This window comes from Lacerta agilis, chromosome 3 (assembly GCF_009819535.1).
Source record: "Lacerta agilis isolate rLacAgi1 chromosome 3, rLacAgi1.pri, whole genome shotgun sequence".
NCBI classification, from domain to species: Eukaryota; Metazoa; Chordata; class Lepidosauria; order Squamata; family Lacertidae; genus Lacerta; species Lacerta agilis.
The window spans coordinates 66,141,248-66,168,255 of record NC_046314.1 but is presented as its reverse complement, the minus strand read 5'-3'; the positions used below and the strand labels follow the sequence as shown (position 1 = coordinate 66,168,255).

At 39.1% G+C, this 27,008-nt stretch overlaps 1 protein-coding gene and 1 long non-coding RNA gene across 9 annotated transcripts in view; one reads left to right on the top strand and one right to left on the bottom strand.

Moving 5' to 3' along the window:
* The first annotated feature begins 1,660 nt into the window (after positions 1-1,660).
* On the top strand, positions 1,661-3,449 carry LOC117044714. Its single transcript, XR_004426314.1, has 2 exons — positions 1,661-1,884; positions 3,170-3,449. It is a non-coding gene; the product is annotated as an uncharacterized LOC117044714 (long non-coding RNA).
* A 2,425-nt stretch (positions 3,450-5,874) lies between these two features.
* ZDHHC14 (zinc finger DHHC-type palmitoyltransferase 14) overlaps positions 5,875-27,008 on the bottom strand; it is a 58,910-nt gene continuing 37,776 nt past the window's right edge. For 2 of the 8 annotated variants that reach the window (XM_033144064.1, XM_033144065.1), the window contains exons 6-9: positions 25,305-25,407; positions 22,893-23,002; positions 21,142-21,244; positions 8,454-9,434 (exon numbers count right to left, since the gene is read on the bottom strand). In XM_033144064.1, the coding sequence (XP_032999955.1) occupies positions 9,033-9,434; positions 21,142-21,244; positions 22,893-23,002; positions 25,305-25,407 (718 nt within the window). In that variant the 3' untranslated portion in view covers positions 8,454-9,032. Of the gene's footprint in view, positions 7,835-8,453; positions 9,435-17,241; positions 17,301-21,141; positions 21,245-22,892; positions 23,003-25,304; positions 25,408-27,008 lie in introns of those variants that run through there. The other 6 variants (XM_033144066.1, XM_033144067.1, XM_033144070.1 and 3 more) reach the window with 5 other exon arrangements.

Genomic DNA, 27,008 nt, shown 5'->3' with positions numbered 1-27,008 from the left:
TGCATTGCAGGGGGTTTGATTAGATGAGCCTCAGGATCCCTTCCAACTCTGCAATTCTATGATTCTATAAGTCAACAATTATTGTAATTTTCTTAGACATGTTCCTCCTGTCCCTGTTTTGTTATTTATTATTATACATTGATATGAATATATCCTGTTCTTCCTCCCAAAGGAACCAAGGGAGGCAAACAGAACCACGGAATACAAGCTAAAGTTTATCTGTAGGATCAGGGTGCCAGAAAGAAATAATTTGGCATAATCTTGCTTTTGCAGGACCCAGACCTCTGGGGGGATGACTGTGAGGTGGAATAGGGGAGGTGGCCTTGTCTTGCTGCAGCTTGCTCATGCATATTCAAGTCTAAATGAAATTATATAGGGCTTGCCGTTCAGAAGGTCAGCAGTTCAAATCCCCGTGACGGGGTGAGCTCCTGTTACTCGGTCCCTGCTCCTGCCAACCTAGCAGTTTGAAAGCACATCAAAGTGCAAGTAGATAAATAGGTACCGCTCCGGTAGGAAGGTTAAAGAGGTGCTGGCCGGGGTGTGAGTCGTACCTGAGAATTTTCCTCGCTCTCCTGCGATGTCATCTAGTGAACTCAGGGGACAGCCCATGATATCATGTATTCACCACCCTCTGCAGGGACTTCCTGTCCGTGACTGTCAAACCAGCATACCATACTTGGATAAGATGCAAGTTAAATGTGAAAGGAAAAGAGGAACAGAATTTAAAAGAATATGAACAGCAGTTTGTGACTCGAGGCAAGGGAAGTAGAAAATCAAAAGCCCTCTCTATGTAGGGCTTCTGGATCAGCAAATTCTTCCTAAAATGGGGAGCTGACTCAGAATACCTCCACAGCTAATGTCCGTATTTAACTTCCCTGTTCTACAGAAATTCTACAGAATTTCTGCCTGATGCATCCATACAACATACTGTGGAGCTGGGAGGCCAGGGTTCAAATCCTCACTCAGACATGAAATTCACTGGGTGACCTTGGACAAGTCACTGCCTCTCAGCCTAACCTACCTCACAGGGTTGTTGCAGGGATTAAATGAGGAGGAGGGAGAACCACATACCTCACCGTGAGCTCATGGATGAGATAAGAGTGATAACATTAGAATGCAAAAGAAGCAACAAAAAAGAAACCCCTCAGCTTTTACTATGTGGGTGAATCACATCCCACCATAACAGCCCAAAACTGGGGAAGGGCATCTCTTACCATGACTTTACTTCTTGAAGGTTTAGTTCTACACATGTTCTTCAGGAATAAAGAAGCTCAGCTGTAAGAGGTTTATAGACAAAACTAGATAGGCCAGGTCTGGCCGGTGCAAGGCTCATGGGCACAAGTACGGTACCTCCTAAGTTGCCCACAATAGATCCCAGTAAATAGCCCCTCAAAATTCCACAATATATGTTTGCTCTTCCTGCCATGTTCCTGTTTGCACGGGTTTGGCCTATACTTGAACACATTCCCTTAAACATGGTCACATTTCATTGGATGCCAGGATTGGATGCCCACCCTTTCCTTCCATTTTTAACAGAGGAGAGGTGTAAATATCTTCTCTCTGTGAGTGAGATAGTGGTTGACATAGGCGTCTTTTCCCCATTAAAGAGGGGGACATATGCCATTTTGTGGTCCTGTTGTTGTCCTCCGTCGCTCTTTTAATTGTGGCAGCCATTTTCTGTTATGTCAATATGTTATGCCACCCACGATAGCCATTTTGTGTTATGCCACACTCCCACAGTAGCCATTTTATGTTATGCTATGCCCCATGACACCTGTGGAACTTTCCCAGAATTCCAAATGTACCTGCTGGCCCAAAATGTTGGCAACTGCTGAGCTAGGCTAAGACGCTCAAAGACCTCCAGGCCAATTGAAATACAGTCTGGTATTATGACATTATTAAGATGTGCTTTAAAATGCTTTATCTATGGCAGGGGATAAGACAACCTGATCCCTTACAACTCTGATCATTCTTTGATGGTAATACTGATTGCCAGTTTGGTACTTGTGTGGAATAGCAACTTCAGTTACACTGATTTCATGTGCCTAGTCCAGTGAACAGACATTATCTGTGATGTGGATCCACTCCTTTGCCACTTTCCATCATCCAGTTCCAAGGTAGTGGTGAAGCTTGAACCAATTACGGCAAAAGATACAATACTATATCCATATCGTTTAAATGACATGTCTGTTAATGGTGTGGCCATTAACAGCTGTAATTTCCTGTCATTTTGGAGTTTGAGTGAACATGAAAATCCCTTTACATACTATGTTAAATGGAAAGGGTTGCTGTTAATTGAATTAGGTCATTAGTCCATGGAGCAAGAGGTCTGAGTTCTAATACATAATATGATTCACAAAGGAGTCAGGCTGCTGCATTTCCTCCTGTTTCTAAACTAAATTATCTAAACGGACATAGAGTGTGTAGGAATAACATTACCATGGACTTAATAATATAACATACAACCTTCACTAATGGTCTGATAGCAAGCAGTCCAAAAGGAACACTCTCTGTTTTTATTTTGTCTTTATTGTAAGGTTTCAATACATTCTGACAAGGGGTTTGGGACAATCCATGATCAACGTTTCTCATTCCCTTCATCTGCCCACCAGGAATCCACTAGATGTGTATTTGCAGTATCAGGATTTAAGTCATAATCCACCAATCATTACAGCTGTATAGCCTTTATTCATTCAGTGCAGCCATCAATGGATGACAAATAATTATTTTCTGAGCCATGGGATCTTAAAAATCATTCCTTTTTCTTCTGAAATATGGGGTTTACTTGAATACAATAACTAGCACATATCAGGCCAGCAAGTATAGGTATGTTTCTGTATTCTTGAAACTACAGCAACACTTTCAGGAAATTATATTTGCAAAACCTTTGGGAGGACTGGAAAGCAAATTAAAATAAAAACTGACTTTAAAATTATCAATTTTAAATTATAACCCATTTATTTTTCTACATATTTATTATTAATTGCTGCAGATATTTAATGTGTAGTATTTTGATGCTAATTTATTACTCAGTACCAGCAGCAAACTAAATTATTTTTGCAACACACAATAGTCATGCATGGCTCAATCAGATCCCAAACAGTGACTAGTATTTCCTGTTTACTTTAACACAAAACTTAACTGACCATGTGATGCGATTTCCCTGCAGTCACAGAAACAGAAATGCAGTAGTGGCATTTAAATCGACACAAAAAGAATACTTGAAGCATTGTTGACTGTTCAGTTGCAACTGAAGAAAACAAAAATGGTATTTAGAATGACAACAAGCAAGCCAGTGTCCAGCATAGTTGCCTTGGCAAGGCTAGCAACAGAACTCCGGCTGCTCCAAGAGATGTGAGCAAGAACCATCAAATATCTGCAGCAACAGTTTGGTTGGGAATGGAATCCTATTGACTTTCCTCATTTTGAAAAATGTTAGTTTAACTTTGGTTTTTCAGCTGGCCTTACAATTCCTACAAATACTTCCCTACAGTCATTTTATTTATTTTGTGCAATGGTGCAGAAGCCCTGGCTGCCTGAACACAGACACTGCTGCTGCTCTCATAGCTTTCTCCCTGCCTGAATTTTCAGCTTAGTGCCCAGGTTGGCAACTATTTTTAAAAAGGGCCATCTTTTTTTTTAAATTGAGTGAGGCTGAGATGTTCCTATCCCATCAGAATCAAGAAGGGCAAAGGGTTCTTTAACACTGTCATATGCCGCACTGTGTTGATCAATGTGTTCAAATCCCATTAGGCCCTCTGGGTGATGCTGGGCCATCTACATTCTCTCAGCCTAAAATTATAGGGTTGCTGTGAGGGTATGGGGACATGACATGCAAGCTACCCAAGCCTAAAACGGATATTAAAAACTGACGGTGGGGTGTCCTGTCATCTGGGCAGCCCAGGGCCTCCAAACACACTGCCCAGGCTTGTGTCCTGGAAAGGCCAGAAAATACAGAATGCAGGGGGCAGCAGTTATGAGTTACCAGTCTCTGCAGCCACAGCAGACACTATGATACTCCAGCAGTTTGACTTTACCCCTAGAGGCACACTCCATTCTCTCGAGACAGACATTGACAACATTGAGCTTGACCTGGGAGATCAGGGTTAAATGCCAACCCAACCAGCCTCACTAGTAGCTGCTGTGCATGTCTGCCTTTTTCCTACCCTGAACTTGCAAAATTGAACAGTGAGCTTCACAGAATTGATGTGGTTGCAGGGGGTGGAAATATTATTCACTGCGGGCCTGAACAATAAAATGCACTACAAAGTTCACCTAATAAATCACCGAATAATGAGACTGGGGCAAGTCTGGAAATATATACAAATAGCCAATTAATGTTTTTGCTTAGAATACATGATGTAGATGTAATACAAAATAAACTATTGTCCCCAGGGTTTGATGGGTTTTCAGTTCTAGTTACTTGACCTTTTGTTGTTGTTGTTGTTGTTGTTGTTGTTGGTCCGACTGGTGTCTTTGGTACTCAGCTTTTGCCCAATAAACCTGTAATACAGGGCTGGGGAACATGAAGGCTGGATCCAGAACTGACTTACCATTTGCAGCCATTTTTGATAGGTATGTGGGGCGACCTGTTAGTCACCTCACATGAAATCAATCAAATGCTAAAACAAGATCTTGCATTTAGATCAGAGATAGCAGATCTCTGCACCTGACATCATATGACGTCAGGTGACTGACAGGCGGAAAGTCTGCCCCAAATGTCCTAACAGGGCAAATTCAGAGCCCTGGTGTGTCTATTAGACCCATGGGCCCGAGTTTCCTTACTCATCCTTGCTGTAGTATATAGCCACTCCTGTCTCTAGGCATTGCAAAGTTCTTCCCAGCCTAGCTTACTACTTACCTGTTTATCCTTATTTCACTTAAAATGTTTAAACTCCATCTTTTATATTGTTTGAGTTTACTTACTCCCTGGGAGCAATTTTTAAACAAGTAAAAATTGTTTATGATGTTTATATAACTTCCATTTCTACATATATCTTTACACATGTTTAGAAGCATGTGGATAGAAAGTAGTTGTGGGGGGAGGGGAGGCTGGGAAAGTGCCAAGTGGGGGAAAGGGTTAAAGAACCCTGCCACCCAGCCATTTCTCTGCTCCAATTCATCCACATACACACCCCATGATTTTAGTTGGGAAAAGCAGCCACTGGGCTAATAGTAAGTGTACATGAATGCAATATGAAGTTCTACCCTAAAGTTTGACTACACCAGGGAATAAAAAGCCCCTACCTTTTTAAACGATATTGTTTTTGCACAACACACCCATTCATACCTTGAGTTGTACGCAACCAGTATCTGCATAAAAATATATTGTAGACATAGTGCCAATGAAGAATGTCCACTATTTTATTTACTAGCCTAATAAGAAGGAAAATAGAAAAAAATCCAGCATCACTTCATATAGCTGATGTCTATCTTCAACATGACCAAGTCTCTTGAACCTAACAAAAACAGATCAAACTGGTTAAATAAAGTGGTAAAATGTGTTTGGTTTTCACTCCTATCCTAGGCACACGTATTTCAGAGGAAGTCTCAGTGGACTTAGTGGGGCTTACTTCTGAGTAAAGCTGTCCTGGATTGTGCTGAAAATATTAAAACTATTTTACTGGTGGTAAAACAGACCTTGAGAGGTCAATCTGTTGGATATTGTAACTGTTCTTTGCTACTGTATACAATTAACGAAGAACTGCAATTAAAAGAAGCATATGCCCAGTTCCATTGTTTTCCAGCAGATGTCATCACGACGCAACAATAAAAGTTCTAAAATGTCATGGTAACAAAAATAAACAGAGGGCTGTGGAGAGTAAGAAGAGATTTAACACCAAGGGGAATGACAAATCTTAAAACAGAAGGGAATGCTTAAAAATGCTGTACTTTTTATTCTTCAACACAAAGTCAAAAAATATTATAAACAGCAAAAAATTACTGCACAACAATGCAAACAGAAATAATAAATTCATTCTAAAATAGGTATTCACAGTACTTTTTCTGTCATCAAGCATTTTCTTTCCCTCAAGCGCTAAGAAAACCAAAGTATTCTATTGTGGCAGTGCATAATTTTAAAGCTTTACATAAGAGACACTTAAAAACAACAGCGTGGTGGCATTCTCACGCCCCTCCCTCAGTAAAAAATACTACCAGAACCATATTGTGGACTTAAGTGACATGTGATGCTATTTCCATATAGCAAAGGTATCCAAATGCTGCAATCGAAAAAGAACCCCAAAGTATTTCTGTGAAAATGTAAGCAGATGAATTTTTAAATATTTCTACTCCTTAGTGTAAGCGCCACAGCTGTGAAGTCATAATGGCAGAGTAAAATATTTATCATTGTTTATTTTCTGCACTGTGGGGAATGTAGGCTCCATGTTCTGGTATCTGCAGAAGGAGAAAAATATTCAGGTACACTGAAATAATCCAATACTGGTGGGGTTTGTTTTTTTTAAATGAACTTCACAAAATAAGTGTCAATGTGATACTTTCCTTCTATTTCAATGTAATGAGCAAAAAAGGCATTTCCTCCTGCCTAATCTTTATTTGTTTTGTAGGAAAATCAGAATCCTTGTGACAGAGAGGAAGGATAGCAAGAAACTGAAGTCTCTCATCTTTCTAGAATGTATTGTGTAATTATGTATCCCTAGCACATGACATAACATTATTAGCTCACAAACTTAAAATCTGATTTAGTATTATTGCCTCTGAGGTGTTGACTGTTGTATGGAGACTGAGATTTACAAAGGCAATCAACCTCACCCACTTCCATTGAAAACGTTTCCCTAAATCAATGTGTTCACTGCTGTTATATTGGTGCTTATAGTTGTTTAAATTCTTCTTATAGCTCCTTCTAGTACAGTAATCAAACAATAAGTCAAGAGAATGCATCTCAAAGTTGTTTTTTCTTTGGAATAAGCCTGTGCTAAAGGAAATAATGTATGCAGGATTTTAAATAAATCCTATGAGGTCAGACAGGAAAAGAGACAATATCCCTTTATATGAAAGCTTGTAAACATTTGAATGGCTCACAACCAGATAACTGCAGATCATGCATAGCTTTCTGCAACAGAAAAAGCAAGGAACCTATGGATATAATCCACCCCCCTCTAGATATTTACTATACATGCAAACAAGGTGAACGTTTTATCACTTTTAAGAGAAAAATAATATCTTTTATAAAATTGTACACAGTGTGAAGCTTCTTGCCAGTATGTCATCTGGCACTTCTACAAGAGATGGCCTTATTCCAATTAAAACCTTGTGCTTTTGTTTTCTTTTAAACTGTATTTTTCCATGTCTCAGAGATGCAACGAATCCATGTGTTCACGATCCTTGTTTTCAAAAGTAGTTGCCTGCTTGAATTTTTTAAAAAATACTTTGCACGAAATTTTGTCCTGAGAAAAGATTATTGCAGGTTCTAGCATCTTAAAAGCAAGGCAAGATGCAGCAATACATAGCATTTGAATTATCACCATTAATATTCTTTTTGGCTATCCCCGAGCAGTTTTACCCCCTTTAAATCATAACTAATTTGTCCTAACTTCAAATAAAAAATAATAACATGTCAATTTTAAATTAAAAATAGAATATAGATGAAAATATACATGACTAGATGGCAGCTATGGATCACATGTAACTTATGTTCCAGTAATTTATCTCTTCCTCTTCCCAAAGTTTAGAACCTTGGGGCACCCTTACCTTGCAAATCTCCTGCTTGGGAGATATCTCTGGGCACCATTGGTATGGATTCCAAATAAGATATTAGATTGGATCCAAAGGTGCCATTCCATGAATGCAACAGATATCCCAACTAGCAGAAGTCCTGAAAATGGAAGGAGAGGAAGGTGACCTTTGCAAGTTACCCCTAATACCTGCAGCCTCCTATACCACCCTATGCTGTTCCAGAGGGTCTCTCAACCCTCCACATTCAGATTTTCAGGGGGAACTTGTTAATAGCACACCCCTTCTGTTTGTGAGAACCAGATAATGCAAGAGGGCTTTTAGATGCAACTCATTAACTTCAAGTTATTTTGACACTCAGGTTAGTTGTAGGCATGGTTTGTCCTAAAATTAAACTGCCTTTTTTAAAAACCACATACAATACTAAAAACCATTCATAATTGGACTTTATATACTCCTTTGAGCTTCTTAATTGCATTATCATGAGGAAAAGTAACTCACAATACATATGGAGCTGTTGTTGTCGTCCGCACTGTATGGGTATAACTGTACACATATTTAAAGGAATAGAGGGTGCCATTTTATCTAACGGTGATGGTAGAGAGAAACTGATGGCACAACACTGTATCTTATATTAGACACTCAAAGTGAAATGATATGCAAAAAATGGTAGTCCTCCACGTTTGAAGTACCACCAGTTCATTTATTTATAACAATTTTGACTGATTAAAAAAACAAACAAAAAAACATTTGTCCATTAGTTTGTTGCACTGTCTTTTATATGAAACAGTACTTCAGAACTCACAAATAATAAAGCAGCACTTTCTCTCAATACCAACACTACTGTAACATACACTGTAGCGTGGCATGCAAATCCACAATTGCAGTATTTATTGGTTTTGTATTAAATGAATGGCCATTTTTTGTTTCAAATATTAGTAGCGTAATAACATGAAAATAGTGGCCGGCATGGCCTCAAAGGCAACATTACATGAGAACTTAATAAAACATGGAATATGATGCTAACTTCCAGTAATATCTTTTAAAACATTATCATAATCATATTCAAAATACCAGGATTCCAAGCTGCTGGACACTATTTGTCACCAAACGAGGTTAATGTACATTTCTGTTATTTTGACAATGTCACATCAAATCCAAGCCATAAATTGGCTATTAAAAAATGTCATAGCTTCTTCACTGCACAAAAATAATTTGTCCTTTTAAGAAGACCTAGCAAAGTTTCAGCAGCTTATGCATGTTACGGAGTCCGAAGGTGATGGCAAGTTTCTGTTGTTAGCATTTAAGGGCTGTATAATCATCAACATATTGAAAGTTGCTCAGACCGAGCTGAGTTTCACAAGGCCACGTACTGAGTCTTCGTGCAACGAGTCCTGGCTGGCTAGGCTGAGGATATGCATGGTACGGCTGTGAATCATAGGACTCCCAATTGGCAACATCCCAGGTGGTGATGGAGCTTCCTCAGGAGTAAGAAACTGATGACTTTCAGAGTCCTCTTTTAATGGTATCATGTCTGTCAAACCTGTTTCTGATGTGAGATTTGGCATGGAGGAGGGTGGTGTTGGCTGCCCTAGTGTTAATGTGGCACAGGGAGCACTGATAGAGGTCTTTCCTGGTAAAGGTAGCTCTTCACTACTTATGCTGGGCTCACTCTGGAGAAGCGGTGTGGCAGCAGCCTGCAAAACGAATTTAGTGCTCTGAATGCACTGATCTTGATCACACTGAAGTATTGAAGGGTGCCAAAATAATATACAAAGCATATGCAGAGAGAGAGAGAGAGAGAGAGAGAGAGAGAGAGAGAGAGAGAGAGATGGAAGGATATAGGCAAAAGAAGAATGGGATGTGAAGAGAAAGAGAAGAGTTGTTAGTAATTTTTCTTTGTCAGTTTAACATATGGGCATGCTCATCTTAGTGCAACCCAAGAAAGTGACAGTACTGTATGCATTATTACTATCATTTGCTGTATGCGAGAGCCAGAGTCCTCGTTTGTCTTGAAGAAAATAATCTGTAAATGATACTATTTTTTCCCAACTAAAAATTGCATTTATTCTTTTGTGCAGACCTTACAGCTTACTTTTGGTTTGAATTTGCTTTGGGTAGCAGCGTTAACACCTGAGCATCTTTTAACCAGTAGGTAAGCAACATTAATGCTGCATAAAACAAAGACAGCAGCACAAGGATTTCTGTTCCTGATGTGTTTAAAGAAAAGGTGTTTCATTCAACACTTCTTGGAAAACTACTTTGGACTACATGTATTTAACACACTGGAGGTTGCAGGATCTTGTAAATGGAATAATTGTCCTCTTTTGTACAGGTGCACATTCAAAGCCAATACTTCTAACAATTCCTAGTAACATGCCTTGTGTAACATAGCACTGAATGGGGAACTATGCAGTAATATCCTCTTTGACAAGAGTCCCTGGGATTGCCAATGCAGTGCCTTCCACATATTGTTGAAATGCAACTCTTGGCCTCAGTCAGCATGGCCAATGATTGATGGGAGCCAATGTCCAGGAACATCTGGAAGGCTCTACATTGGTTAAATCTGGGTAAGATGCTATAGAAGATGCAGCTTCATGAAGCAGAAAGACTATTGCAGGAAAATACAGCAAGCACACATTTTAAATGGGCATAATGCCAAGCACCATATACCGGTATGTTGGAAACAGGCTCAAACATATTAAATGTTGCATGCAAATATTGCAATCTTTCTTAGAATTCAGGAAGAGGATTGAAACAAGATTTTTTTCTGCTGGACCACCAAGTGCACAGATAATTTTTATATCCTGAAATTAGTGGGGACTACACTAGAGTACATAGCAGTTAAACTGTCTCTTGTTTGATTTTGCTGATACTGAACAATGCTAACATGGAAATACACAAAACCGGTCAATAATGAAAGACGGACATGGGTTACAATTTTGAACAGGGCATTTGAATCAAGTAATCAGTACAACATGAAGTGAGATTATTATACAGTCATTCTACTATTCAGATAAATGAGACAAAAGGTTAAAGTTAACATACAAAAACAAAAGGAGTATTTTTAAAATCTGCATCTTATAATGAAGTTGCCTCAAATAAATTAAAGCAGCATTTTCTGTAATAGTTTACTGTTTTATTATGCTCAAAATTTTACAATTTTATTTTCTGAATTTAAGCAGTTTTGAAAAGGAAGAAGACTCACTGAAGGCAAAACAAGAGGTGTAAGATTTTGCAGTGAAGTTTCATTCATTGTAAGATAACAAGAAAAATCAAATAGTATTTAAATAGGACTCTTTCTGAGCGTTCAAAGCATTTCACATGCATTATGTCAATAATCTTTAGGAACAGCTCTTTCAAGGTGGGCTAATATTATTTCTTAATCTCCATATGATAGAAGACTGGAAGAAAGATAGAGGCACGCCCTTGGTTCTTTTCCACTTCTCTTTTCTTTAACTTTTGCTAAAGGTGAAATTTTGCTTCATAGGGGGGTTAGAGACTTACTTTTTACAAAAAATGAAAGCTCATTGACTGCGCCCCCTTGCTCCAGTTGTGCCCTTGTAATCTGGCCACCAGGCACTCCCTCCATACAGAGTTCCTGATTGTAGCAAAGGCTGTAACCTCGTTCAGCCAAACGGACTTACAAACTCCCTTTCAGACCTTCCCACATCAGAGGTGGAGAGGACAGAGCCGGCACGGCACATCCTCCTGCGCGGCTCTTTCATCAGTGCAGTTTGGGAATGCTTAAAGGCCATTATCTCCAGAATTCTTTATAGAATGAGAGACAGATTGGGCAAGTATATTTTATGTCTGGAACAAGCTACTCATTAATAACTGACACCCTGAAAAATGTTTGCTGTTACATAGTGGTTCATTCTGAATACAGTTCACTGTACTTCAGCCTCATTCCAGTAAAGCACTTAAAATGAAATCATGGCCAAAGTATTTTTCATCTTTCAGATTAAAGTTCCAGCTCGCTTCTTAAAGCACTGTTCAAAATGTTCAACGCCACTATGGCTGCACTGAAAAAGCACTAGAGCAAGAACCTTTCTTTCAAAGAAGCATCATATATTAGCTACTAGGGAGGCAGCAGTCACAAGTTACCAGTCTCTGCAGCCACAGCTGACAACTGTGATTCTCCAATGGTTTGACTTCACCACTGAAGGCACACTTCTATGTTTCTTGAGACAGATGCAATCAAGAATTTGAACGTGACAAACCAAGAAATGCCTTGTTATGTAACAAAATATGTGTATGCTCTGGAATTTATTTTACATAATTTTGGAACCTTTAGAAAAGGATATCCAAAATGTTCTATTTGCATGTATCTTTAAAAAAGAGGGAGAAATTCCTTTGAAATAGCGGCTTACAGTAAGTGGCAGTGCTCAACTTCAAATACAGATGAATGCTTTGTGAATATTCCAGTACGATAGGATTACAATTATATAAATGGGGTCAATTTTGAACTAATATGAAAATAATTTAAATTTATTTATGATTAGTATATCTTGAGCTTGGATTTTTTTAATGGAAAGTTTCATCCTATTGCTTCCTGAAGAAGCAATAAAGCAGACAACATGCATTAATTAGTACCATCTTCGTGTTGTTGTGTGACTAACTTGATTTTTCATTACCCGTCCTCTAACTGCACTTCTTCCAAAAATCCTACTTATCATTTATCGTGTTTCCAGTTTTGCTGAAGCCAAAGAAATACGGCTACAGAAAGTTAACAGGAACAATGTGTCAGGGGATAACACTGCTCCTGACAACTCCTATGCAATTGACACTGTGCCTGACGAACTGCAGCATATCTAGCATAGATCCCACAGTCTATATAAACCAACCTGCAATAAGCTCACATAGTATTAGATTGCAATTTAAGAAAAACATAAGCTATTGACACTTTAGGACTGGTACACAAGTTACCTCCACAGTAAGGAAGCCTCTGAAGTGCTCTTACTTTTTGCTGCCAGGTAATGTTATAAACCAGGGATCAGACAGAAGGAATCCACATTGCACCCTCTTCCCTGCATCAGTTTTAACCCTCATAAAATTGGGTTAATCTAGGTGTGGAGGGGAGTTGTGGAGTGGACTCCTCTTGTGTGGCCCAGGACTGCTCACATCACACAGTGGAACAAGATGCTGTTCTGTATCCCATGCCACTAGCATGCATTCTTGACTCCTCATAGCTTTTCAGTCTCTTGCCTTGTGCAAATTCAAGCTAGCATATTTGGATGATAAGGGTTTTGTTCTTTATAGAATTTAACAAAAAGGGCAGAAATAATAATTGATCTCAACAATAACACACAAAGCTTAGTAGTAATTCTCTTTTAAATGTCCTATGGGGGAAAACGAGATGATAATGAGTAGTACTGCGAGTATGTGTGATGTGTAAGCAATGTATATTTTCCGCAAGTGACAAATACTGAGAAACACAAATATAAACAATTCACATTTAAAGATAATAAAAAAGTGTTTCAGTAGCACCTGGCAAGGTAGTATGGCTCAAAGTGACTTAGCAGGCAATATATGGCCACTATCATGGAATGGCGATAGAGGGGAAAATGGCTTCATGCTTTTCAGGTGTGAGTTACGTGCTGCTGCTGGAGCTACTGGGCTGATGCTGCAGGCCATTTATCAGCAATATGCTGGCCAATGAAGTTTGGGCCAGCAAACCATGATTCCTCTGTGTTCCTTAGCAATTGCTCTCTGTACCACCAGCCATACCACCTTGCATGTCAGGCCACATGCTCAAATAAGGTATGCTCTAGTTTTAGTTTTTGTTTTTAATCTAAAATCTGGTATTGTGTAAATTTGCCTCAAGCAATCTTCTTAATGTATTAGAATTACCTATTCCTCCTTAGAATAACATATCAACTGCACAGCCAAAATAAAATGTCAGACCAGGAGCCTACTCCTGAAGCACCCTGTCAGAAAAACCCAACCAACTAATTTTAAAGGGCTTTACCCTGTTAAAACATTGCCTTTATTTATACAGATATGATGTCTAAGCCATTTATTTCCGTACAACAATAGTCATACACTAAATGCAAGTTAGACACATACTTAAATTCCAGTGCTTTTCTTTATTTGTCATATAACTGATACAAAAATCAATTTGAAACAGTTTCCTTTTTAAAAAACTGATTTTATCTGCCCCCCAAATTATACAAATTAACAGAGATTTTGAGTTCCTATTTACAACACTGAAACACAACTATTTACCTGAATCAAGAGGCAACATTGAAGAGCAATCACATTACACATATTGATTTTTTTTTTTGCAAATGCCTGACAAATTTTAGTACAAGGTTATTTAGTTATCCAACAGTTTTTAAAGAAATAGGAGTAATTAAACATTAATCTAAGAACACATTTGTATGGCCAAGATGATGTTATGATCAAAGTGGAGTAACTATAACTTAGGAAGTGGTTTCTATGACTGGAATGCTGTCTAGGTGGGTATTATTTAGGTAGGATGATGGCACAGAATACTTGTGGGATGAAATGTTTAGAGAAGAAGTAGTGGATTTTACAGTGGTGTTCTGAAATGTGCTACTCAGAATGATAAGGGGGGGGGGAATTAAAACTAGTGTGACCGAGTGTTATCAAACAAAGAACAGCATGTTCATCACTAAAATTAACTAAATCCCCCATAATGTCCACCAAATGGCTGTATGCAAAAAATAAAAAATAAAAAATGATTGAGTGTTGTTCATAATATAGAAAAAAGATAATATAGTAGCAAGATGCACAGAAAAATGTACAAAGGGTTCTGCGGAAATAGATATTCTCAAAGGAAAATGAAAAAAGGAGAAACAAGAACTTAATAGATTATCACATGTATTGAGACACAATGGTCATAGCTGAGTTGTGGCTATTGCAGAGATAATGCTATTGCTCTATTATCCACAATTAAGAGAATGCAGACAGGTGGCGAGACTGCACACTCTGTCCTGCCAGCTGCTACCTTCTCACTTACAAATCTGCCCCTGCCAACTTTACCGATAGTTAAGGATCATGTTGACATAGCTGCTAATAACGGCCAATAGGAGAAATATTTATGGTAGCTGATTCAAGCATGCTATGAGCAGTGGCAGTTTCTCTCTCTCATTTTACATTGGCTTTTAAAGTTGCATTTTTTGTTGCTGTCTGTGGCAGGCACCATGGAAGTACAACTTTAAAGCCTGTGCAAGAAAAGGGGGAAATTTGCCGTTTGCTGCCACTGTAAGTTAACCCCTCTTCCCAAAATGATGTGAATGGAGTCATAAACAGGGGGCATTTTCCTCAGCCCTAGCAGGAACTGTTCTTAAACTACCTTACATCATATTTAAGAGTGAACACTGATATTATTTATGTTGATTACATTTATGTCCCAATTTTTGTTCAGGAGCTCATGGCAGCATGCATATTTCCCCTCCCATTTTATTATCACAAGAGTCCTGAGAGAGAGTCCTGAGGTTAGGCAGAAAGATAGTGACTGTTCCAAGATCACCCATATCACTCACTAAAACTCACGGCCAAGTGGGTATTTGAACCTGGGTCTCCCTGGTCCTGGTTGGACGCACTAAACTCTTTGTCACACCAGCTTAAAATCATACTTGACTGTTAATCACACCAACACTGCTGCCAATCACACAAATATTGCTGTCAATGTGACACTTAACCACAGTTAAGACTAGCAGGGAGAATTAAAATGTTGGAAGAGAGAATACTCATACACCTAATCTCTTATTTTTGTCTCTGGATTACTTCTATGGCACATAGTACTTTTTACCAGTTTAGGTTTGTGCAGCAGCTGGAAACCTTGACAGAGAGCCTAGCCTCAGCGATTCTTACTCTGTTAATCTCCAAGTCGGACTTCTGCAATGTGTTCTAGGAAAATAGGAAGCTGTTTTCTGAGTCAGACTTATTGGTTCATCTAGTTCTTTATTCTCTACACTGACTGGCAGCAGCCCTCCATGTTTCAGAGAGGAATTTCTCCCAGTCCTACCTGGAGATGCTGGGGATTGAAACTGGGACATGCAAGGCGGAGCTATGGGACTTCTGTGTGGCTGCCTCTGATGACTGCAAGAATCTCCAGTTGGTACTGTAGTAGCCACATACTGAATTAACCGAGACTGAGTGTTATGATCATATCACACTGGTGTTATGCTGCTCCCATGGGCTCCCAGTCAGTTTCCATGCCAAAGTGATTCTATTTTTTAACCTCGAAAGGCCTTATGGCTTAGGACCAGATAATTGGGAGAGCTGCCTATCTTCATTAGTTCCTACTTATAGGTTAGATCTTCTGTGAAAGGCTATCTGTTGGTGCCCATCACCTATAAAGCAAGGCAACCCCCAAATTAAGGAATGCTCTCCTCAGAGAAGTTTGCCTGATGCCTCCTTATTGTACTTTGATGCAAGACAAACATCTTCGCATTTTTCCGGGACTTTAAAGACTTATTTTTAGCCCTATGACTTTTAAACAAATCTTATTTTTAAGAGCTTGCTGTCATTTTAGTTTGATTGGTTTTACCTGCAATTTAATTGCCCTAGAAATTTGTATTGAAAGGCAGTATGGAAATTTAAATCCTAAATTAACCATGGTTAATGTAGCAGCAGCAAGACACGTACACGTTCACTCAGTGAAGTTGAGTTTATTTAAAGAAACAAAAGTAAACAACCAAGCCTCTAGTCTGGAGCTCCCTGCTCTCACGACCTGTGACTACTCTGTTGATGACTCATCTGAAACTTCAGGGTGGTTCCTGTTCCCTTTAAAACCTCGCGAGAACACCATCCTCTTCTGCCTCCTCTGCGATGACAACTTCCCTTTCTCTTGCACCCCACCCCTCCTGCGTTCCTCTGAGGTAAGAGGAGCCGGTAAGGGCTCTGACAAACTGCTTTCAGAGAGATTCGGACTAGCCCTGGACTGAGCGCTTCCCTCAGTCTTATCTCCTGCTGTCTCCATGACAGCTGCTGGCTACTCAACTGTAACCTGACAGTTAACCAGAGATTTGTGTCATCCCCATCCCTAAATAAACTAGGAGAAATATCCTAAACTTGAAACAGAAATTGAATAAATGTTATTATTACAACATTATTATAAAGTTGCAAAAGGAAAAAGAAAGAAAGTATATTGCAGAATATTGCACAGCCAGGACGATAGAATATTAAAACTATTGTAGATCCAGCAACAGTTAATATACAAATGAGAAATGTGGAAGGAACAGGTATTTCTAAAATGGCTGAAATGCTTTCTTGCACAGAACTCTCTTCAAAAATAAGAAAAATGGGTTGAGTTGGTCAGTTATGAAGAGAGAAATAGGGCACAATCCACAACACTGAATCAGCAGTTATCTTCCGATTAAGCCATTTTTTTCCTAGTGTAAGTGGATTGCAGCCATGGACATGTTTAGGAATAATGAATAATCAGCAAGTCTGTGGATTCTCATGGCACATTTCTATGGTGTAAGGGAATTGGTTAATGAATTCACAAAACTACTAAAAAGTGATGGAGAATTGGATGTGTACTAGTAGGGGGGGAAACCAAAATATACTACCAACCTTCAAAAAGGAAAGGGTGATCCTGGCAATTACCACCTGGTTAATCTAACTTCAGTTCCCTATTAAAATAACGGAAATATTGAGAGAATAAAACATAAAAAACCAAATACTGTTTAACATTTAGGAAATAAAGCAGTGGTGACTAAAGTATAGTAAAGAGATTTTGCTTTTTGAGGCCACTATAGAGAAAAAGCATAAACTAGATGGATCAGAAAGATTTCAGTTGTCTTTTACTTTCAAATTTCACACCAGTAAGTTCTTTTGAATTAAGAACTATGGTAAATTGATTGCCTGATTTACTGCAAAAAGGCTGGAGCTAAAAATATTTATCAGAGGGGAGAGGTGTTTAAAAGTGCTGCTATGGAGTTTACCATTTGAGCTCATCTTCTTACAAATCTTTATGATCACAAGATGACAAAAAAGCAAATGGCACAACAAATTCACAGAATCACAGCAGACCTGGGTACCAAGAACAATGACAACAAAAATTAAAATAACGTATAGATCATAGAAACATAAGAGTTGGAAGGAAACCTGAGGATCACCTAGTCCAATCCCCTGTAATGCAAGAATATACAGCTGTCCCATATGGGGATCAAACCTGCAACCTTGGTGTTATCAGCACCATGCTCTCACCAACTGAGCTATCCAGGCTCTAACTTGGTGTTAGAATGTAGCCTAGAATACTTATAGGAGGAAAAATCTGAAGTAATGCTATAAAACTTTACATCATATGTCATCACTAGGAGGAGTTGTTTGGTGAGAGCACAGCTGAATACCTGCACCTAGTTTTAGGAATATTAAGAAAATGGATTGCAAACTCTACATATCAGTGTTAAAATAAAAATTGACAACTCTGAATAAGTCCATCATGATTTAAATCAAAAAGAAGAAAAGTTAGATTAATTTAAAATCACTGCTATAAATCAAGTTCCCTATTTAGAAATAATCCCCAGCATGGCCACTAACTGGTTGTGTAACTATTGGGTTATATCTGATGCTATGTGATTGGAAGCTTGCTTGCATGATAGGGCTTCCACTCCCTCTGCTCCTCCCCTTTGGGTACACTCCAGAACAGGCCTTTGGTTGGGGGACCCTCCAGAGCAGATTGGATACTGCAAGGCGAAAAAGGGAAAGCGATAGGTCCCATTCTGCTCACAGAAGTCCCTGTCACTTAACAGGAAGATACTGTTCACCTGCATGTTGCCCATATTGGTTTGCAACTAACTGAGAGGCAGTGGGTGAGCCTTGTGATATACAGAATGGCATCTCTTAAATCCTAGTGTGTGTGATGGCGTGCTTGTCAATAGTTTCAACGGCAAGCCCATGGCGTGGGGGGACGACACATAGAACTGTCTTACTGTGTCCTTATAATGCATAATCTCATAAACTAGGTAAGTAGCCACTAACTCAAATCATGGTTGACTGTGAAGAAATCATAAGTGTGAGCTTTAACATATTTGCATTTAATTCAGATTTCATTTTAACTAGGTTTTTTTTTTTTTTAAAAAAAAGAGGGAAACTATAATTGACGTGTTTGTTTGTTTGTTTTTAAAGAATTCTGGTATGTGTAATAGTTTGCATTTTTTCATGGGCTTAAGTGTCTGGATTTTTTTGACATAAATATACTTGCCTTTTCTTCTAAATCTGGTGGAAGAAAAATCCTGATTGTGATTTTTGGTGATCTAGATTTCGGTTGGCTTTCTTTTTCGGTCTCTTTTTAAGCATTTAAGTTTACAAATTTAATTTATGTGCAAAGATTGATAAACTCCTGAGAATCCCCAAACATGAGATGACAGAGTTAGTCTTTTCTTACATGCAGTATATATTTGTGTATGTGTGTGCATGTGTATATGCATATATCTGTATCTATATGCATTTACAAAAATTGCTCTCTAGCAAAGAAATTTATCACTTTGACCACAAGACCATCCTCAATAAACACAATGTTCTTTGTATTTAACTTTTCAGAGTAACTATGGCTAAAGAGCTGAATAGTTGAAACAGTAGTTGATCAACATATGCTACATCAGACACACGCACACTTTTTTCAGGGTTGATTTCACCTCCACGTAACGTGAAGATGCAGAAGTATGCAAGTGGAAGAAATGTCAAAGAGAATGTATGAGAAGAGGGAGTAGTTTCTACTTATTTCTGAACTTGGCCATTTGGCTAAGAGTCTTAAGTGGCACCTGATTAGATTATCTAGTTGTGATACAGTACAGCCAAATTAAACCAGGGCCTGAAACCAGGTGGCACAGCAGGCAGGGAAAGAATAGCAAGGAAGTCGTCCGGAAAGCTAAAGCCAGGTAAGGAGTAGAGGAAAAGGTAAGGCAAGCTGCAGACCAGAAAGAAAGAATAATGGTGGGAAGGGAGCCTCCAGACCTGAGGGAGACTGTGAGCTAGGCAAGTGGGTCTGTATGTGGCCCTCCCTGTGTGCATTGGTATTTTCAGTTCATACACAGGGAACTATGATAGTGGCCTGAACACAGCATTTTTTAAAAAACAGGAGCATGTGGGTTTGTTTCAAACTACCCTGTAAAGACCCAATGTAAAAATACAGGAAGAGAGACTGCCATAAGGCAAAGAAACACTACAATAATTTGACAACTGAAAAACGTTTAAATATAACAATTTATTGGCAATCTCTTAGAGATATAGTTTTATAATCTCTGCCTACAAACTGGCAAAGCTCTCTGATCGCTACATTAACCAGGGGACCCAGTGTTAAGAACTACTGGTGTAAACATAAGGCAAGCAAATAATTCACCCCTTTCAGGCCACCCCACTTTAAGAAAATCTTATGGAGTTGCTACAAAAACTAAAGCAGCCAAGATGAGCCAAGGCTGCAATCCTATATCCACGGAACTGGAAATGTCACTCGAGTACACATATAAAGGATCACACTATGAATGACCATTCAAAATGCTATCAAATACAACTGACACTAGAAGTCAGTTAAATGTGTCTGAACTTTAAAATCTAAGAAACAGATATTGTTAACAAATATGAAAAAATGATGAATGAACCAATTCTTAGTAAGTCCACTGATCATGTGTTTCTCATTTCTAAGAGAAGATCCACATAGCTATGAAAACTAACTTTGCTTCAGTTAAGTGCAAAAAAACTGAAACACATGGGATTGGTTTTATTTCTTTGCCTCAGAGACTGGGAAGAAATCCATGAAGCCAAAAATACAAAGGAATGTTGGCACTATTTCAGAACATACATGTTAGAAGAAGGTTACTCCACTGAGGACTTTTGGTTGAGAAAGTTTCCTTAGGCTGGGTTCTGCTCCTTGGCACATGGAGAAAAATGTACTGCTCTCAAGAAGACACAATGGGAGTAATTGGCACAATTTATAAAAACAAAAACATTATTTAGAAATTTGCAATAGTCAAGTACAGTGGCCACCTCTAAGTTCACAAGAAATTCAAAGTATTCTCTATAAACATTCTATTCATGCTGATGTGATAAGTTTTGTAGAAACGTACCAGGCAGCAAGGATTTCTGCAACACAATCAACAACTTTTGGGGGAAAGGAATTTAAAAGCAACAAATATGATATTGAAGATCCAAGGTCCATCAATGACCACTGAGAAGGCTAACAAAAAAGGCAAAACGTCAACCATACATGAAAATTTCTCTTGGCACTATATTTAACTGTCTGCAGGTAGACAATCTTTTCCTTTTATCCATTACGCAACTCCCCCCCCCCCCCACGAGTGCTTATGAAAATCCAGAAGTCTATTGCAATTTACTACAGTACAACAATGAAATATCCCCTAACAGAGAGTACCAGTAGCATCCAGTTAGTTTAGTGACTTGATTAGTTCACAGGAAACCTGAGAAGGAAAACATTCACAGGGCTCTTGATCAACATTATGGGATGGTTCCTACCATATTACTCTGAGACTGTGTGGCCCCATACATTGTAATGCCATTTGAGGGTGCTGCTGGCTGTGGAGTATCTGGCTGCATAAATCCTCTTCTGTCAATTAAGCTACAGAATAATAAAAAGTTTTGTTACAAAAAATTCTGGTTAGATAATTTTGGTCCAGCTTTAAAAGGAAAAAAAGTTTCACCTTAAGAACAATGAACCATATGAGAATAGCTTCAATACCTCTTTTAATGGAACCGTAAAATAGATTTATTTGTTCCCAAGAGTTTGGTAGCAAAAACAAAAGCTGCATTTCTGAGTTTTTGCAATACATTTGCAACTTGGAGACAACATAAAAAGAGGAAGAAAACTGGATGCAATCCATAAGTCATTCTGGAACAGTTAGTCTGAAGTTTTCTTAAGGTTGTAATCCTATACCCACTTACTTGAGACTAAGCCTCATTTAACTCAATGGTGCTTACTTTAGAATAATGACTGGAACATTAAAAAAAATGAAATAGAAACTCTAATCAAAGTTTACTATGGATGCACTCTACAGAATAACAAAGTTATTCAGTTTCTAGTGGGGAACTGCTTGTTAATTTAACAGAATTGTATCATGAAGTGGGAGAAATTACACAAACCTGTTACCACATATCATTGCTGAAAAATTTAACCACACACTTAAAACTATTAATTATTTAAGGTCTTCCTCAATGGCCTTCTCTGGATGCCCCCAACAGAGGTTAGGTGACTGGTGACCAGGAATCCGGCCTTTTCTGCACTGATGTCTCATATTTCAAAGCCTTTCCCCCAGGGCTGCTCACTTAGTGTCCATTCTACTAACTTCAGGAACAGGTTTTGTTGGCACAGGCATTTTCTTCTTAACAGTCACCTTGTACTTTCAGTGCTCCTAATACATTTATTAACCATTTTTGCAATAGTTTTACTCAGTTTTTGTTGTGTACTGGTCAGAAGATTAACTTTACTGTAAACTGCCTTGTATATTTCTAACTGAAAAGGTAGTGTATAAATTTAATTAGACAAATATTTTTTTAAATGCTTAGTATTGGTGCCTGGAAAGAACTTACCATAAGCAGTTAGAAGTTAAGAAAAACAAAAATAGTGTAGAACATCTGCAAGTTAAAACTTTGAACAGGTTTGCCATCACTTACATAAAATAAGCATTATAAAATGTGTGGGAAGTGGCAGATTTAACAGGAAGCAAGGATGTTATAACCTTCTGTTGCATATCCACACCATAACTGAGTAGCAGCAGTAGCATTTTTCTCATTCTGAACATGCTCTTATTCTGAAATGTACTCCATTTTAAAGTGTGAAACACACTCGATAGAGTTTTAATATATTTCCAATCAAATAAACAATAAATAATGTTTACAACATCAAGCTTTTTAAACGTACTGCTAGCAATTTTAAAATGCAATTGCTGTATCTGGAGAGAAGAGCAAATCAATTGTCGTGGATCATCAGAAGATCATAGCTTAGGTTCTTCCTTCCAAAAGTCTAATTACTGCAAGCTCCACAAATGATGAATGGGTGGTACACAACAGACTTACTGGTATGTGGTACCAGTGTCCTGTTAGCAGCAAGCCATACAACATACATGACCACCACACTAGAGGACTCAAATGTGACTTTATATCATTATTAACTATTTGGTCTTGCAAGTTACATACAATTGACCTAATGAGCACTAAGAAGGACCAAAAGGAAGAGAAGAGATACTGAACAATTGAATTTTAGCCCTTACCTGGGAGAGATGGGCCCACAGAGTGCAGAACAACAGTTAGTGAAAATGTTGCCATAGCTGTATGGATTGAAGTTTTCTTTACCTCTTTTATTTGACCAAGATCCCTTGATCTGGTAAGAAAGGAACATTAGTGCACTCTTCAATATACAAAGTGCTGCAACTCTTCCGTACTCTCCTAAGGTAAACTAGGCTGACCCAACAGTACCTAAGATCACCTTGTGAGTTTTGTGACTTTATCTAAACCTACACCAAACATGTCACTTTATTCACATCTCACTGTCCCACATTCCCCTGTGAAACATACTGTTGCATATACCCTCCATATACCCTCCAAGGGCAAAGGAATATTCTGTGCCAACTGTTTCTCCATTCCAGGATGTAATAGCTGGTTCCATCCTAATCACATCCTGGAATATCACTGGTGATAGCTCCACTTTTTATTTATATATTATGAATGTTTTAATAACATTCTTGAATCATATTCCCAGAGCTGCTTATAACAGGAATAAAGCAAATTAAATGTAAAAACCAAATAAACATAACTAAAAACAAACCACTTTTATATTTTATAACAGGGAATTTAGTATCTCAGTAAAGCAGGTATGGGGAACCTGTGGTTATCCTGATGACTGCAACTTCCATTGTCCCCGACCACTGGCCATGCTGCTTGGGGCTGGCAGGAGCTGGATGCTAATAGCATCTGGAGGGCCACAGGTTCCCCATCTTCACATTCAAGTAACACTGTTTCTCACAAGTTTGCAACTGAAACTGGCAAGCTGTGTGATTTACTCCCGGACATCTTCAACGTGCTCTTTTCAAAACTGGAACCCTTTCCAATGAGCAGCTCCTGAACGAATCAGTCTACAGTGGTACCTCTGGTCACGAACGGGATCCGTCCCAGAGGCCCGTTCACAACACGAAAAGCCTGCAACCCAAAGAGCCGTATCTGTGCATGTGCATGGCATGATTCGGAGCTTCTGCGCATGCGCAAAGCTTGATTTAGTGCTTCTGCACATGCGCCAAATCCCGGAAGTAACCCATTATGGTACTTCTGGGTTCGGCGTGTTCGTATCCCATAGCGAATGCAACCCGCAGCAAACGCAACCTAAGGTATGATTGTATTGACTCCTAAAGCAGCAGTGAGCAACTTTCTTGGTTTGCGGAGGCTGGACACTGTCTTGCCAAGCAGTTGTGGGGCTATTTCCCAGTCATGACATAATTCCCCCTCAGAGCAACTTGGTTGGGGAGGGTCCTGCTCTCCTGGCTGAGGATGCTGGAAGGAACCCTTTCCAAAGCAAAAGGAAAGAATGTTCCAGGGTAAGGCCTCAGTGGCATCCTCTTCTTTTCTTCTGAGAGGAATTATCTGCTGGCTTGAAATGCTGTTTCAAGCACTGATGTTGGCCCAGACAGCATACTATTTCTCAAGAACTTGCTTGGAAATGGCACTGCTGGGGCCAACAGCTATGTGCAAGGCATCGTTTCTGATTCAGTTGGCAGTATTTCAATCCTCCCAGCACTCAGTGATCTCTGCGTCACAAAAGAGCCTCTGGGGTATTTGAGGTCTGAGAAGGCTGAAATGCTGCCAGATTGGCTCAAAAGGGTCTCTGCAATGATGCAGAGGTCCCTGAGCTATCTAATTTATTAATTTTAAGCATTTGTACCCAGTCTCTCTAAGGCCTGAGGAGGCTCCCAAGAATAATATGATTAAAAATAGAAATACCACAACAATAACCCATTAAAAACACAGAACCTCTGTCTGTGAACTTCATAGGCTTATAAAAGGAATGTCTTGTATACTCTCCAAAAGCTTGTAAGAACAGAACTCTGGAAGGACTGAATCTGCATCCAAACTTCATATGCAGCTGTTGCCCTTGCATGGCCACTGTTTCCTGTGCAAGTCCTTGGGAAGCAACACTGTTTGGGTCAATCCATCAAGGTCAGAGAACCAGAGTAGTGTAACAATTTAGAGTGCCAGAGTAGGACTGGGAACACCCAGGTTCAAATCTGTACTTTGCTATGAAGCCCACTAGGTGACCTTGAGTCAGTCACTATTGACTAAGAGGATAAAACTATATGCCACCCAGAGAACACAACCTTGGTCATTAGGTTCCCACTTCGCTATTCCAAAGTTTGAAATAGAGCTGCACAAGCAGGCTGAAGAAAGAAGCATTCTCAATAAGCATTCTCTCCAGTCAAAAATATTGCTTTTGCAGAACATCCAATAATGCATAATGACCTAAAGACCATGCTTATGAAAAAGGAAGTGGAGATTTGGGTCCAAATGAAACATTAATGCCACCAGGGGACTGTTCCCTACAGGGCATCAATGTGTCCAGTCCAGTGCTTTGTTTTAGCAGTTTCCATGACAAACATAATTACTAGATAAAGGTAAAAAAAAAACCAAAAACTTACATCCTCATTTGTTGTTTGATTGGAGCTGATCAAATAAGTATGAAAACCTGAGAGCCCAACAATGGACCAAACGGAGAAGAAACATACCACAGCTTCCAGCACAGTAACTGAACGTCAAGGGAATAGTAACCGAGAAGTCAATGAATGTAAAGACTATTAGCAATTATGGCTAAATGGAAGTTTCAGCTCATGAGTATACTGCTCCAAATTGCCAAAGCCTAGGATAGCCATAACTATCACACTGAGTTTGTGAACATCCAGAAAATGTATATTTAGAAGAGGCAGAATGCTGGACTAGGTGGACCTTCGCTTGTTTCAAGATTTTTTGTATGCAGATAGCTTTTAATCTCTACATTTTTGCACGTAGAAGCCTAAACGAAACATTCCTTATGTAGTTCAAAAGAGCCTAGGCTCACATGACACAACTGCACACATAAAAATTAGGACATAGTGAGAACAGAAGGCATCAGGAAATGGCAAAATTTTGCCCAAGGCCTTGCTATGAGTTACTGGCGGTTTCAGAAATTCAACATGAATTCTAGCCTCAGAGTCATTACCACACACCACCATTTCCACTCCTGCTTGAAGGGGCATAATCAAACACACCGTATTTGTGGGATTTCTTCTACTAGACCAGGGATTAGCAACCTTTTTCAGCCATAGGCCGGTCCACCGTCCCTCAGACCATGTGGTGGGCAGGACTATTTTTTTTGGGGGGGGGGTGAATGAATTCCTGTGCCCCACAAATAACCCCGAGATGCATTTTAAATAAAAGCACACATTCTACTCATGTAAAAACACGCTGATTCCTGGACTGTCCGCAGGCCAGATTGAGAAGGCGATTGGGCCGCATCTGGCCCATGGGCCTTAGGTTGCCTACCCCTGTACTAGACACTTTCCTGATTTCCCCCCCCCCCCCACTGGCCAACCCTTAAATGCAATTTATGAATAAATAGCGAATTGTCATGGCTCAATAGTCCACAAATGTGGAATCAACTACCTTTTGATTTTAAAACAACTGAAAGGCTCTTTCATTTTCAGAGAACTGAAAAGCCTAATACATTATAAGAAGCTATTGTAATTCTTTTAACTGGAGGCTATTGTTGTGTTATTTATGAACATTGTGTTCAAACCTAAGTTCTTCCAACAGAGAGGTACTTGTGCATTAGCATTTCTACCCAATGAATACACAAGTATGTGAACATAGTAGAAGTTATACCTGAAGATTTTTTTATTTTTAAAGTACCTGGGCTGCTATCTTCACTGCTGTTTGTGCATAACTCCCACCAAAGTTAGTGACACTTAGATGTTCACAACTTTGTGCAGGACTGAAGTCTTGGTATTTCCAAATGTACTGTGTTTTGTATGCTAGTGAGTTAAGCCAGTACTTTTTAGCTTGTTTGTGCTCTTGCAATTCTCTTCCACTTCTTGCTGCTGGGGGGAGCATTTGCCTCAATCTAGCTATGCTGTGATAAAGCAAAGTTGTGTTTGAAGGCCTGACTATGTTTGTCTTCTCCTTGAACTGACACAACACACCCATTACTAGAAAACAGCATTCTGTGTGTCATCAGAATGCTGCTTGTTGGCTTCTTCCTGTACTCCCAGGTCTTCAAAATGGTATGATGGGAATTTATAAGCCATATACAATTTCTTTGTTGCTCTCTGCTAGGATCAGCACTGTAGGTATAGGCTTGGGGAGTGGGG